General features: G+C 52.8%; 6 protein-coding genes across 6 annotated transcripts; 2 read left to right on the top strand and 4 right to left on the bottom strand.

Moving 5' to 3' along the window:
- Positions 1 to 286: 286 nt before the first annotated feature.
- AA0111_g4181 (hypothetical protein) lies at positions 287 to 3638 on the top strand (the record flags this gene model as incomplete). Its single annotated transcript, XM_028650152.1, has 3 exons — positions 287 to 1597; positions 1659 to 1953; positions 2008 to 3638. The coding sequence occupies 3 exons, from the start codon at positions 287 to 289 to the stop codon at positions 3636 to 3638; spliced, it is 3237 nt and encodes a 1078-aa protein (XP_028508519.1).
- Positions 3639 to 4680: 1042 nt separating this feature from the next.
- Positions 4681 to 5596, bottom strand: AA0111_g4180 (hypothetical protein; the record flags this gene model as incomplete). Its single annotated transcript, XM_028650151.1, has 4 exons — positions 4681 to 5087; positions 5177 to 5282; positions 5463 to 5517; positions 5583 to 5596. 4 exons carry the CDS (start codon positions 5594 to 5596, stop codon positions 4681 to 4683), a joined length of 582 nt encoding a protein of 193 aa, XP_028508520.1.
- Positions 5597 to 6312: 716 nt separating this feature from the next.
- AA0111_g4179 (hypothetical protein) lies at positions 6313 to 7382 on the bottom strand (the record flags this gene model as incomplete). The annotated part of the gene is made up of 3 exons (XM_028650149.1): positions 6313 to 6804; positions 6855 to 6935; positions 6984 to 7382. 3 exons carry the CDS (start codon positions 7380 to 7382, stop codon positions 6313 to 6315), a joined length of 972 nt encoding a protein of 323 aa, XP_028508617.1.
- A 1242-nt stretch (positions 7383 to 8624) lies between these two features.
- AA0111_g4178 (hypothetical protein) lies at positions 8625 to 10013 on the top strand (the record flags this gene model as incomplete). The annotated part of the gene is made up of 3 exons (XM_028650148.1): positions 8625 to 8695; positions 8758 to 8806; positions 8856 to 10013. The coding sequence occupies 3 exons, from the start codon at positions 8625 to 8627 to the stop codon at positions 10011 to 10013; spliced, it is 1278 nt and encodes a 425-aa protein (XP_028508616.1).
- A 563-nt stretch (positions 10014 to 10576) lies between these two features.
- AA0111_g4177 (hypothetical protein) lies at positions 10577 to 11257 on the bottom strand (the record flags this gene model as incomplete). Its single annotated transcript, XM_028650147.1, has 1 exon — positions 10577 to 11257. One exon carries the CDS (start codon positions 11255 to 11257, stop codon positions 10577 to 10579), a length of 681 nt encoding a protein of 226 aa, XP_028508609.1.
- Positions 11258 to 11876: 619 nt separating this feature from the next.
- Positions 11877 to 13550, bottom strand: AA0111_g4176 (hypothetical protein; the record flags this gene model as incomplete). Its single annotated transcript, XM_028650146.1, has 1 exon — positions 11877 to 13550. One exon carries the CDS (start codon positions 13548 to 13550, stop codon positions 11877 to 11879), a length of 1674 nt encoding a protein of 557 aa, XP_028508608.1.
- Between the last annotated feature and the right edge of the window lie 981 nt (positions 13551 to 14531).

Genomic DNA, 14531 nt, shown 5'->3' with positions numbered 1-14531 from the left:
CACGTCCACGCCCACGCCCGCGCCGGCCCCAATTGCAAGACGTTCAAACACACCGCACCGCGAAAAGCTCCGATTAGGCCAGTTGCGCCCACCTGCAGCTGTCTGGAGATTCGGCGGGAACTAGGAGCACCTCACCTCCCCGCCATCGCCCATTCGACAGCTCAACACCGCCAGTTGAGGTTCGCCCACAAATACTGCCAGCGCAGCTTAGGACCGATAACATAGTCTACCAGCCCGTTCGCCGTGCTGCTGCAAATACTCCTGCACGTCGCATCTCGATATAATTATGGCCGCAGTGGCATCGCAGCCGCCGCACGGTCAGCAGCAGTACTATCAACAAACACAGCAGTCCTCGCCCGCCGCAGCTTCGCCCGGTAACTCTCGCCGACCGACCTCGCGACGACCCAGTAATGGCGCGTCCCCGAACACGCCTCCTCAAATGAACAACACGACCGCCACCACCAACGGCAGCGGTCCCATGGCGCCGCCCAGGACTTCGTCGCACCGCACCCCCAACTCTGCATCATCTTCATCACAGCCCAGCCGGGCACGCGAAGAGTCACGCCGACGAGAAAAGGACAGCCCCAGCTCACGACCGCCAGCCAGCTCGAGCAGAGCCCAGCCAGGCCACAGTCGCTCAGCCACGGCCATTGGCCAGACGCCTGTAGGAACCAGCTTGCCTCGCGAGGAGAGCGCCGTCATAAACCGCATCGTCGTCTCCGACACCCAGGATGACATCGCCCGCGCACAAGCACGCCAAGGCGACGGTCCTCCCGTGACCTCTGGCGCAGATCTTACTCCCATTACAGGACTCAGTCTGGTCGGCAGCGAGGGTGTCGACGATGGCGGCCGTGGCGGAGCTACAGTCGGAGCCAAGAGCAGACAGGACCACTCCAAGTCTGAAAACGCGAAGCGATCCAAGTTTGGAAACTACATCCTCGGTCAGACGCTTGGTGAGGGTGAGTTTGGCAAGGTCAAGATGGGCTGGAAACGAGACAGTTCGGTCGAAGTTGCCATCAAGCTCATACGGCGAGAGACGCTTGGAAGCAACTCGAACCGTCTGCAAAAGATATACCGTGAAATTCATATTCTACGCGGCTTGGACCACCCCAACATCGTGCGCCTGCACGAGATGGTTGAGACCGAGCGTCACATCGGCATCATTCTGGAGTATGCTTCAGGCGGAGAACTCTTCGACTACATCCTAAATCATCGCTATCTGAAGGACGGTCCGGCAAGGAAGCTATTCTCACAACTCATATCTGGTGTTGGATATCTCCACCGCAAGGGTATCGTGCATCGAGATTTGAAGCTCGAGAACCTGCTGCTCGACCGTAACAAGAACATCATCATCACCGATTTCGGTTTCGCAAACACCTTCGACCCCAACGACGAGCTCAGCGAGGAGATTGAGTACAGACTAGGAGATAAGGACTACATAAGATCCCTGGGACTGGAAGGAACCGATGCAGCTCGAAGAGGTGATCTTATGCAGACCAGCTGCGGAAGTCCCTGTTACGCTGCGCCTGAATTGGTTGTTAGTGATTCACTTTACACCGGACGCAAAGTGGATGTCTGGAGTTGTGGTGTCATCTTGGTAAGTTTATTCAAGCATACATTTACACACAAACATGCACACACATTCTAATCTCATACAGTATGCCATGTTGGCTGGCTACCTACCTTTCGATGACGATCCAGCGAACCCCGAGGGTGACAACATCAACTTGCTCTACAAGTACATTGTATCCACGCCGTTGACCTTCCCCGAATACGTCACACCACATGCGAGAGACTTGCTGAAACGCATCCTTGTACCGGACCCACGTAAACGGGCGGACTTGTTTGAAGTTGCGCGTCACAGCTGGTTAGCTGACTACGCGCACGTTGTCGGCTTCATCACCTCAAGCAACACCAATGCGGCCGATGCTCAACAGGCATCTGTCTATTCAAGTAAGCTCTCGTGTTCATGTGTAAGCAGGCATACATGTGCTGACATAGCCACAGAAGACACATTCGAGCCGCAGCCTTCACTCGCCAGAAGCGCCTCTGTTCGCGAACCGACGAAGCCACATACGGCACCGACTGCGCCTGGCGGCCTCCAGACGAAGCGCGATGCGATCAACCAGGCACCCTCCGAGAAGCCAAAGACCACCCGCGATACCAAGCGACGAACCGTGCAAGTCGAGTATGTCGCGCCATCCTCGCAAACCGCTCGCGGCGAGGCATCCCCTCCAGTCGAAACAACTCCGAAGGCACGCGGTAAAGAGGCGGAAGTACCTCCTACGGACGGATACCAGTCAGCTACGAGCGCCAAACCTCCTCGTTCTTCTTCTGGCGCAGTTTACAATTCGAACAACAGAAGACAAGAACCTCAACGATCTGTTTCCGATTACACCGCATTCGGCAATGCACCTCCATCAGCTACGCGCCCATCTACTGGTGGTGCCATAGGCACATCGAGAATACCGTCGCGAGGAAACTCTTACGGACAACCATCTGTAGCGACAGTGGCCCAGACCACCGCAGAAGGACGGTTCTCGCAACCAAAGGGTAAACAATACCCAATCTCGGCCCCTTACGCACAGCAGGAGACTTCTGATGCGGCGGAGCCACCCAACATTGGCCAGTCGAGCTCTCAGCGAGTACAGTCCATACAAGTCGGTGGGCCACATGGCGGAGTTGGTGGTCACAGGAGGTCTAACACGGTTTCTTCCACTCTTGGCCGCATGACATCCATGTTTTCCGGCCGCCAACCTTCTTACACCCAGGATCCCAAGGAGTCTTTTACATCCACAGGATCCTATGGCGGTTATCCCGAGGAGAAGAAGCAGAAGAGCTACCCTCCCACATCCATGGCCGGACCCATGTCCAACGAGGCAGTTTCTTCATCAGCTGGACCCAGAGCGAGCATGGAATCTAGCCGACGCACTTCCTTTGGCTTCTCCAGAAAAAACACAGGTGGCTCTGGCGAGAACCCGAAAGGCAGCCGTCGCTTCTCACTTCTTCCGTCTTCGCTCTCGAAGACCTTCTCTTCTGGACGGGAAAGTATGCCAGCTCAAGGCTCCCACGAGCGACGCGGCTCTAGTGCTCGTCCTCGCGCTAGCTCGCGCCCTGGCGGAATGGCTTTCGGTCGCGGTTCGGAATCCAGGTCTCCTAGTCAGAGCACCCAAGGAAGCAAATTGCCCGGTTTTTACGATGGCCAGCATGACAGCAACTCTAGGATAAGACAGCCTAACACGAGCGCCGCTGGGCCCTCATCAGCGCCACCAAACCAGACCCAGTTTGCTGGCTACAACCACTCACAACCCGAGTTTGACGAGAAGTTCCCTAACCCGCAAGGAACTCATCCATCTGCCAAAGGAAACCGCCCCTACCGCCACCCTACTGACGATTCAGAAGCCGATATGACACAGTCACAGCAGTTCAGCCAAAGGACCCCATCAAACCCTTACCCAGCAGGCATGGGTGGTGATGAGTTGAACCAGCAGCAGAGAAAGGGCGTGCTACAAAAGAGTAGGCGCTTTGCAGACGCATACGACGAACAAGGCACTGGTAACAAGGGAAGCTCGGGTAGCTCTAAGAAGGTTATGGACTTCTTCCGGCGCATGGGCAAGCAGAGAACCAGCAGCCGATAAAGTGCTAGACGTGAAGAGGGATAATCGCAGAGGTTGTCTTGGAAAGAGAGAGCCACAGCAGGACGGGTGGCTGGGCCAGATGGGTGTTTGGAACGATTTGGTTGTCTGACCTTGGTTGTGGTGTTTGGGAGCATATCGGCGCATTCTTTTCACTCTCCTTTCCTCTCTCTCTCTCTTCCTTTCCCACCCTCACAACTCGTTGTCTCTTCGTTCTTGATTGTGCTTGCTGGATACCACATATTCACGCACATGTCGGCTCTGTTTGTTTTTTTCATCATCAGCGTGCGGCATGCTGAGGTAATTATTGCATTAGGAGGCGTTTTTATTTCCTTTTTTCTTCTGACATTGGATCGGCAACGAAGATTGTTTGGGTTTTACGTTGCCAGGTTAATCTTTACTCTCTCAACTCCCTCTCCTTTCTTGTAGGAAGAGATTGAGGATGATTGTTCAAGTGTAGTCGTAGTTGTAGTGTAGTATACAAAGGCTTTGGGCGATGGCGGTGGAAAGTGGAATTGATATGTTGGAATGTTCGATTTTTTTGACTATGCGTCCGTAGGAGGTTTAATGTGCTTGATGTGTTGGTGTTGCACTACTTGCCGCATGTGTGTAGAGTAACATCGACTCGCGTAATGATGCAAAACATATTTTGTATTGGCATGTGGCTTTGCCTTTGCATAGCTGACGTCTGAGCACAATGGTAAACTAGGCTGTAGTATATATCTTAACATGGTAGACCATATCTGACTCTTTGAGGGTGTAGTTGACATCTACTCGAAGTAGTCACAGCAATCTGTTATTAATGGGCAGCAGAACAAGATCACCAATGTCAACTAAGCATTAAAACAAGACTATTTCACCGAAACGATCAAATTCAACTCGACTTCAACAAATCCGACCCTTTCTATATAACCTGACTCAATAACCCAGGATATTAATTGTCCCGTTCTATGCCCAACTCTGAACAAGAAAAGACCCTGGCAAATGTTGCAGTTTCGTTACTGACCAAACACACAAATCGCCCAGTAGAATCGTAGAAGCGCGTCTATGAAGGAGGAAGCTGACCGCCCTCCTTGGTCTTACCCACGGGAGGGTTGGGCTTGGTGCCACCCGCCGAGTTCAACGAACTCAAGTAGCAATTCCAGCCCAATGAGATGACGTTGACAACCAATACTCTCATCTCCGCGGGTACGTATTTGAAGTTGGTGAACTGGACCCAAGGCCACACCATCAAATTCTTCTGATAACCGGGTAGGTACGCGTCCTTGAGACGCTGCACTGGCGAGTTTCCTTCCATGTAAGCCATGGTGGACAGGAAGAGAGCCATGTTGCAGGGTGCGAAGAGGAATTGATCACAGGCTACGCGCGCGACAATTGTGCCGTTTGTAGATTTGAGGTTTACGCGCTTGACGAGGAAATCGAACCACTTTGTTGCTGCGGGGCCGAAGATACCTGGGGGAGGGTTAGTTTGGGGGATGGCCGGAGTGGGGATGTGGGGATTTGGGTAGCGATAGGGGAATAAAAGGAGAGCCAAGACATACATCCTCCGTAGGCGGCCATGCGTCCTGTACGTGCGAGATCGTGCTTATCGAGTCCACGGCGTTCTACACCCTGCTGTGCCATTGTGTCGCCGGTTGCGAAGAGTACCTGTCGCGCGTCATGTCAGTTTCCTGTCAATCTGCATTGCAACTGCTCAATCCCTCCTATATCCTCATTTCGGCTCGGATTTGGTGCTTATCGACACGCTCGTTGGCCATGTATCGAGTCGCATTGCGTTGCGCAGGAAGGAGACTAGGGATCGCAAGTCAAAGCGAAAGGTCTGCATACCGCTGTAGTAATACTCTGCGTCAAGTAGGGAGAAGTCCTAAGCTTCGCTTGGTACCTATCTTTGGTGTCAGTATCATCTGCTCCTAAACTCTCGTGGCCTTCCACCGCTCTCACACTTACCAGCGAAACGCCATTTTGTCGGTGATTAAACTTCTATGTTCTCAGCAATTGAGATAGACGACCAATGTATATGCGCCTGAGAGCGAGCGACACACCGCTTTAAAAAGGGCAGAAGAGTGGAGAAGTGTGTGTGTGTGTGTGAGAGAAAAAGAAAGTCGAGTAAGTCCAGCGAGATAGTTTGGTGAGCTTGCGGGACCTATGATGTCGTTAGTGCAGCAGGGTCCGCGCCGCACATGGCGGTCGGGGAGCTTAGCTTTGTACCCCTTGATCCCGACTCGTGTCTCGACCGTGAACACAAGTCATTATGCAGGTAGACGCAGCTTACTATTCAGTTGCACAAACTTAATATAGATACGGTCTATTGGTAAAACGGAGTAAAAGTTCATAATGAGATTCAATTCAATTCCGAGCTCGTCTGTTCATGGTGGGGTATAATATGATCAGACACCTAGTTACAAAAAGGACCGACAGTTGTTGTACAAAGGGTCGTTAAATGAAGAAAAAGGAAACAATCAATGCGGGTTGGTATAACTCCTCGTACGTGATGCCACATTGCAATCCGTCTCGTCTTCAACCTGATGTCTCCGCATATAGCCCAAAAAGAATCCCTAGATGAAAGAACGCCAGTCCCGCTGATCTCATCCGGGTATGATCAAGCTATGCTCGCAGAAAGCAGGTATCCAAGAAGTCATGTCGTAAATTTTGTGTAGGTGGGTATGAAAAAGGTCGACTAGTCGATTTCCATCCGTTGTGATGGCGCAGGTCCGCTCAGTGACGGCATTTCTGTATTGTATGTCTTGTCGCTCTGCACAATCTTGTCGTTGACATGAGGCTTCAGGCCCTTGTTGAAGTTGTGGGTGCACAAGCATGCTGTAACAATGGTGATGATGAGCAAGAGGATTGTGAGAATGGCAAAGGCAGTCAGCGACTTGCGGGCTGGCTTGTAGTCCTCCTGGCGGTTTGCATCGGCGACCCACATTCGGATGAGCTTGAACAAGAAGTAGCCCAAGGCAATGAAGTAGACGACGATAATGCCGATCATACCAGCAACGGACTCGCGGCGGACCCACCACGCGGCAAGGAACAAAAGAAAGAAAGTGATAACGAGGGCGGCAGCGGTGAGGATCAGTTCAACGGTCTTTGTGTTTTTGACGACGACCAGAAACTGGACGGTGAAGGCCAGAAAGAAGAAGAAGTCAAACTTGAGGAGGGCGATGTAAATCTATGTCGTAGTCAGTAGGACGGACTTGGATGAGAGATGGTAGGCAGTACCTGGTAGGTCAGATAGCGCCTCTTCAGTCTAGTGTCGGCACTGATGCGCTTGTAGATGGTCCAAGCGAACTCATCGTACAGCTTCCATGCCTAAAAAGAAAAAATGACGGTAGCGACCGCCATAAGAACGGGTAGGGCGATGAGCATGGGCTTGACGTCTTCCCAGAAATCCTTGGGAATGAAGCGGCGCGTGTTGAGGTCGTCAGCAGCGTCCTTGATCTGGTCGAATTGAATGGCGGCATAGACGAGAATGCCGATGTTGTACAGGACGAGTCCAATGACCTGAATGGTGTTCTTCATGCGCAGAGCATCCCAGGTGAGGAATAATTGGTAGATGTAGCCGAACATGAAGACGGCGAGGAAGGTGGGAATGGTGCGGGTTTCGTTGGCGCCAGCACCTTCGGCAGCGAAATGGATCTCATTCTGGAACTTGCTGAAGACGTACGATTCGAGGGCGAGGGCGATGCCGACCTGGCAGATGGCCGTGAGCATGAAAGCCCAGGTCCAGCGCGTGTTGGGAATGTACATCCTCGGCGGGCGTCGTACGACGGGTGGAAGGGTGGTGGGGAAGCCTTCGCGGTGGTGATACCCCCCAGGTTGGGTATCGAAGGGCTGCGGTTGGTATGGCGGTGGATACGGCGGGGTGGGATAGGGCGCGTAGTTGTGGTCGAGGGGTTGGCCTCCTAGGAGGGATGTGCGGGCCTCGTGGTGAGTAATTTTGGCTATGTTGGCAGCCGCGATGGGCGGCTGGAGCGTGGGGATATAGAGACGGGCGGTTGTGCGGGCTTGCTTTTGCGGCGCAGACACAGACAAACTGCGACCTGTGTCGGCTTGGGGTTTGTAGGGCTGCCGGGGTGGGTGAGACAACGGATGGGCGGTGGGAGGAATGCTGAAACCAGAGGAGTCGCTGCGTTCGGGGGACTGAGACTACTGAGAGAGCGCGCGTCTCTGAAACTAGTATCTTGGCTATGCGGAGAGGCCGAAGAAGCAACAGCGAGAAGGACGGAGCGGAGTGTGGGGGAGAAAGTCGTGGTGCAGGCGCGATGGCGATGGTCGACGACAGCAGTAGCGAGCGGCAAAGTGGAAAGTGGTCGTGTTGTGGGAAGAGAGCAGGCGGAGATGGGTGCCGTGGGTGGATGCTGAGGTGCCTGGCCTGGTGCGCAAAGTAGCGCTGGTGCTGGGACAGCCCCGGCCGGTGTGGAGAAAGGCTGAAGGGGGTCTCGCCGTAAGACCCGCCCGCTGCTCCGTGTTTACCTCTGCTGCGATGGGAGCACCTAGTCGGAGCGTGTTCGCATGCCACTTTTCCGTGCGTAGTGTGCAAATACGAACAAGAGAGAGAGAGAGACAATGCGCACGTCGTGCACGCTGCCGGCTACAAGTAGAGAAAGGGATGGCATGACCCTCTCAGCTGCCTGTCCTTGGCTTCAGCACCTGTCGAACCACAAACCACATGCACCGCCCCCAGCGTTGCTGAGCAGCCTGCCTCGCCCGCGCCCATTGGCCAGCCACCGCTAATTATAGTTTGCGCATGTGTGGCGCAGGCCTTGGATTACCACGGTGCAGTGGAGCGACAATCTACCGTCATCCTGCGCGATTCCGACAGCTGCTCCGGTCAATTGTTTCGACCAATCACACGCCCATATCTGACATCATTAAGGACGCGTAGTGCACAGGGTCGCCGTTTCGACTGTCCCCATTATCGGCCCGCGAAAAGCAGTGGTATCGCGAGTCGCGCTTCTGACCGCACCACCAACACCACGCGCTGCAGCCATGACGTCGTCTGGTGACTTTGCAGCAGAGTCAATCCTGCAGAGAGCTGCCGAGGACGGCTCCCTCGACTCGTAGGTTCTCCACCGCTCGACACATGTCCATCATGCGTGGATGCTAACGCGCTCGCCGACAGAGCAGAATGGCCAAAGACACTCGAGTATATCTTGCATCGCCTTGACGAGGTACCTCTATGCCACCCAGCCTTGGCCCTCGCACTTCTGACTCTCTCAGATCATCAGCGACTTCCCCAAGCTGCCTGCAGATTCAAATCCACGACCAAGCACATCAGCAACCACGGACCTTCCCTCGCGACCCAACACCTCCAACGCCATATCCAGCCAAGACTCGCATGCTACCGACAAGGAAAATGCACCGCCGACCACGCCCCCGCGACCGCCCGTGCCCGCCTTCTCCGCCTCCACCGCGTCGCAAAGTGTCCCACCAGAGATCACCACCTTCTACTCGTCAATACGGTCGACCCTCTCTACCAACTTTGCAAAACATCCCCCACATACCGTCCAGCGCCTAGCTGAGCTCGTCCTCGAGCCCAAGAAACGCTACCGATACCTTCCACCCTACCTTCGCGCCCTCGACCGCGTCGTCTCCGTGTCCTCGCCCCTAACCATCTTCCCGCTTCCACAAGCCGTGTTGCCCACCTCTGGCGGATTGCTCAATGGCACAACATCTACCACCCCCCAGGCCGCGCCCTTGGGCTCAGACGAAGCGCTCGGCGGCGCCCTGCTTACACCCATCCCTTGGCTGCAGAACCGTGGCCAGAATGAGCTGATCTCAGAGAGCACAGAGATGGTAGACGGTCCCAACGGTGCTGGTCGGATAGAGACGGTGACGGTTGGAATGCTCAGCGGCGGCCAACGAGCCGAATCTCCCAACGCAAATGTAGCCCAGATTGCTTCGTCACATCCCGATGGCGAGACGCTGCCGTCTACGGGGCCTGTCACCCAAGGCGAGCTCCTGCGTCAAGAGCAAGAGGCTGGAATTGTCCTCAATAACCCCCACAGCATGACCACCAGTCCAACGAGAACTACGTTTGGTGAGATGGAGGGCGGAGGTACCATCATAGACACGGTCGAAGGCGAAGAAGAAGCACCGCATGCGAGAGGTCCAGAAATCATTGGCATGGAGGACACGGGCCCTCAAAAGCAGGGGAAACTCAACATTGAAGGAGCTATCGGCAGACCGAGCCTTGATCACAAGAGCCCTGAGCCCAAAGTACCCACTAGCGCAGATGCAAAGGATCCCGACATGAAAGACGAAGGGCCTGAGAAATCAAATGACAGCAAGGCTGTGGACAAAGAGCCCAAGGGAGATGCAACGGCCAAGGAGGAGACAAAAGATGCAAAAGACGTGGAAATGAAGTCAGATAACTAGGCGTCTCGAAACACTTCCCATGTAACAGGACAAGTCGTTCCAGACCCGGCAATAGCTGAGATTTTGCGCCTGCTTAATAGGTACACGCCTTCCTAATCCAGGTTCTTGTACAGGCGGGCTCTCAATGGCAAGATCAAATATGCCACTCCGTGGGTGTTGCTCTCATGGTACGCTGGACTACGTTTCGCTACCGGGGTGGTGAGCTGGAATATGCGAGTACCTCCCTATTTTGGCGTATCATAGCAACTATTAGTATAGAGCTAGTTTTTAACCAGTGTCACAGGAATAAAGAGTCACGTCCCGACGCAATAATTGTTTTGCGTATCTGCCGCATGAACTTATGTTCCCTCATGTGGTCGTATGCCGAAAGACAGGAATGTTCAAGGTCGCGATCTCCATTTTTTTTTGGTACATATCATAACCTTGTTGTGATAATGGTCAAAAATCTACAAGCAAAGGTCGAAAATCTTTCCAATTCTCTTAATCTCTTTACAGTCATGGGCTATTATGACTCTATCATAACGCCGTTTGGATGAGTGTAGGAAAAGTGCAAGATGAAATCCTCAAGCAAGCCTCTTCCACCAAAGCACACCACGATATCCTCCACCACGTTCACTTCCAATCCTCAGATACTTGACAATCGTGCCCTCCTCTTCCACCTCAACGACCGTGTAATTCCTCCTATGATTCTGACCAACCCACGTTGGCACGTTGGCCACCGTTAGCGGACCATGGAAGATCTGACCCTCAGTCTCGGTAGCTGGCAGCTCGTCATTGACACGGAAAGGTCCAGCGTACCCGATGCTGTGCTTGCCAACTTGCGCCCAATCGGCGTCTGTGTCGTTGGCTTGGTAAGGGAAGGTAAGGTTGGGACGGAACTCTGGTTCTGTGGCGGTGATGGTTGCGCTCATGAAACCTGTGGCTGTGTAGATGAGGAGGCCGACTGGGGCTTCGCCATAGGGGAGATCCGGGATGGAAACGCCATTGAGCGTGCTGGATGTGTTTACCAGGGAGTAAGTGCCGGCTAGGGCGTTCAGGATGGCTGTGTCGTTAAGGACTTGGCGTGGTGGTGGTTGGGGGTTCGCGTTGGGTTCGGGTGTTGGTGTAGGTAGAGGAATGTTACCTCTAGCAGGAACAACTTCTCCTGTTTCGGTACACGCCGGTGAAGCACACACTGGCTGCTTCTGAGGACGAGCGGACGCCAGAGAGGCGAGGAAAACAATGGGAGCAATAGGGACTCGCATGATGCAGTGCAATTCACGATGGTGATTGAAAACAACTCAGAGATTTAGGAACGCGGCCTAGACAGAGAAGTCGCGCTTGCGTAAGACGACAGGACCTTTTATACGCACCATGATGATGCACCCTTCTCAATCAAGCCCGCATACCGCAATCTGTATGACATGATTGTCCTGGAGGCGTCGCAATTACGCCGAATAGGCATCTCTTGTCCGTGCTGGGCAGGAGCGTTGTGAGCAGATACTCAAGCATCATCTCCGGGAAGGCGCCGTCGGCGGTTTGCGGGGTAATCCTTGGTAAAACCCTTTGATCCGTACCCTGCATTGAAACACAAGGCTGAGCTGCCGTATTTGACGGCTGTTCAACCTCTTGAAACGAGTATCTAAAATTGCTATGTAGCTATGGGGACGGCGAAGTGGAGTTGACCGTTGGGAAAACGTCGTTTTGACGACGCTTCGCCAAGGTACCCCAGGTTACGCACCAGCGCTTGAGCAGGGCAACTAAACAACTATTAGCGCGAAACACATACCTTGATATAACCGGAACGACTTACCACTTGTAGCTCAGCCCTAGGCTTAGTAATCCGGGTGCTATTGCATTGCCGAATATTCACCTGTGCCATGCTCAGGGTGTCGGAGTACCAAAGCTGCCCAAGTACCAATGGCAGCTGAACCTACGCAGAAGCCGGCCGCCGGAGCTCCATGGCGGAAGCAAAGAAAGCGACGGTTGTGGCATAGCTTCCCGCCCGGCCACGGGAGCATCCTTCATCTCTGTGTTTTCGGAACGTTTCCCGGATTTCTCAACCAGGTCCTTGTCATCCATTCTCGCGGCTTCCTTTCGAAGGCCTTCGACGATCGCCTCATGATGCCCAAACTCCCAGCGACGCCCACTAGTATCGATGAGCTCGCTTCCTTCTGGGACTGCCCATTGTCCTCGATGATAATCTGACCTCCTTCGGCCCATCCTACTCTTGGTCACGTCTCTGATAGGTCCATCTTTGCGGTTCAGTGGAATCACATGATGAGGGCGAGTAGGCTTGGGATCCCTATCGAGAGGAGTGATTATATTCGAAACTTCTGATGGCTTGAGACGAGTAGTGCGTAGGATGCCCATTTTAGGCTTTTTCGAAGCACGCTCTCCGAGAAGATGCCCGGAAAGCCACGGCGCCGCCTTCCGAAGAACATCCACGTCAGCGTCGGTGCGAACGTAGACATCTTCGTTAAAAGAAACGCCTGCATCTTCGCGTCGGCGCTTTCGAGTCGGCAGCAGGTTTGTGTTATCGGACTTTCTCGTCTTACGAGTCTTACGAGTCTTGGGGGTTTCGTAAACTTTGGGAATCTTGGAGCTCTCGATATATTTCTGCTGGTCTTTCGTGAACGTTTCCCACTTGAAACTCTTTGTATGACGCTCGAGGGCTTTTCTTTTTTTCTCCTCCGTTCCCGTATCTCGAATGTTCTCGGAATCAGGAAACCCCGGTTCAGATGCAATCCTCCAACATCGACCGAGTCTTCGGCTCATATGATTACAGTCATCTTCTATACGACCGAGGAATCCGTTGTCCATAGTATCGTAATAACAGTGTAGCGCAGCTGTAGCACTGTACTGCTTCCTCAGTCGTACGTGCTCGATGTAAACGTTGCTGTTCTCCGGAAGCTGCTTCGCTTCCCAGGCTGCCTCCATCTCGGAAAGAGCTTCTAGTTCAGTTATCAGGTGAACCAGCTGCCTCTTTCTGTGTCTGTAGCTGACATCCGTTCCAATTGCATCTGTGTAGGCGGTTCGCTTCTTCTTCTTCTCCTTGCCACTGGTGGGCATCCACTCATAGGCTTTGCAATGGTACTTGTTCTGCATCTTTTGCCATTCGACCAGACCGCCGACATCGTTGATCCGGTCTTGCATACCTTGAAGCCCGTTCATAGAAGCTTCCGCAAGGCACATTGGACATATGGTCTTGGCGTAGAAATCTCCGTATGCGGGATGAATTGAGTGTCCACACACGGTCGAAAGTGGAGTGGTGAAAGCGGGGGTCAGCTTGGAGACAGTTTTAGGAATGGTGACAGCGACTTTCGTTTGAGGTGTCGGCGTGGTAGGGAACCCGTACAGTGGTGAAGAGCTTCCCGGCGACGCTTCTACTTGACGATTATTGGACTGCTTTGATGGCGTAGACGGGTGTGTGAACGAATCTTGTGAAAGACTATCGTCGAACAGTGTTCGCGTTCTCTTGCTCGCCGGCGGTTGTTGATCCGAGCTGTTGCCCGCGATCTCTTCTTCAGGATGTACTTTGCGCTTGCCTAGAGACATTGTGCTTGCACATACACCAAGAGTCGGTAGAGGATTTGGGCTTTGAGACTTGAATGCAGACTCTTTATGGATGGTGGTTGTGTTATCAACGAGTATTTCGTAACGATCCGACTCGGACGAATGCACGAGTTGCGCCAGGTCTCGAAGAGGGGTTACGACGATCGAAACCGTTTTAGTGATTCGTTTCAAGATGAATTTGGTGGAGGCAAACTTGAGGTGGTTGTTAGGGACTCTTTGGTGGGTCGCGTTGTGCGGAGAGGACGGATCGTCTAGAACAACCGGCGTGTTGGAGCACTTGAGTAAAGCTTAGGTATGGCTGTTTATTGAAGGCAACAAGTTAAATACCCTGATAGAGCGAAGTAATGCTAGGGTTAAAGTTGTGGATGACGTCAAACTCTGTCCAGCTTACACTATTGTACTGATCAACTAGTATTCTTATCCGGGGAGTGAAACTTATTGTACTTCCCTTTCACCTTTCAGGGTATATAGAGACAGTGCAAGTTCTGTGTAAGAAAACAGTAGAACTATAAAAAAAACCCTGTAGGAGCCACAATTGTATACAAATGCAAAAGGATGCAATCCATCTCTGTTTCAATTAGTTACTCCACTACCGTCACTGTTTGAATCACTGTTTTCAGCTGCATCTGATGAGATTTCGTCATATCTGCAATTTATCTTATTCCAGCCTCTTGAAATGTGGGAATCCTGAGTGACTTGTCATCTGTTGCCAAAGAAGTTGGATTGTAATCATCATATCCACTACACGTGTTAGAGACTACCTTTTATGAGGTGAATACTGATTCCTGACGCAGTGCGACACCTATACCTCATATTGAGAGTTATAAATCATAGGTTCGCGACTAGAGTAGTCCATACTTCATTCTGCGTGCGTCTAACGACAGCGGGTGAGTGATGAATATGGCACATTGAAACGATGTATGTGGATTTACGATTTCTTATTGAATGTGAAATAGGGGTCTC

This window comes from Alternaria arborescens, assembly GCF_004154835.1.
Source record: "Alternaria arborescens strain FERA 675 chromosome Unknown contig_7, whole genome shotgun sequence".
NCBI classification, from domain to species: domain Eukaryota; kingdom Fungi; phylum Ascomycota; class Dothideomycetes; order Pleosporales; family Pleosporaceae; genus Alternaria; species Alternaria arborescens.
This window is presented reverse-complemented; position numbering and strand designations above follow the sequence as displayed.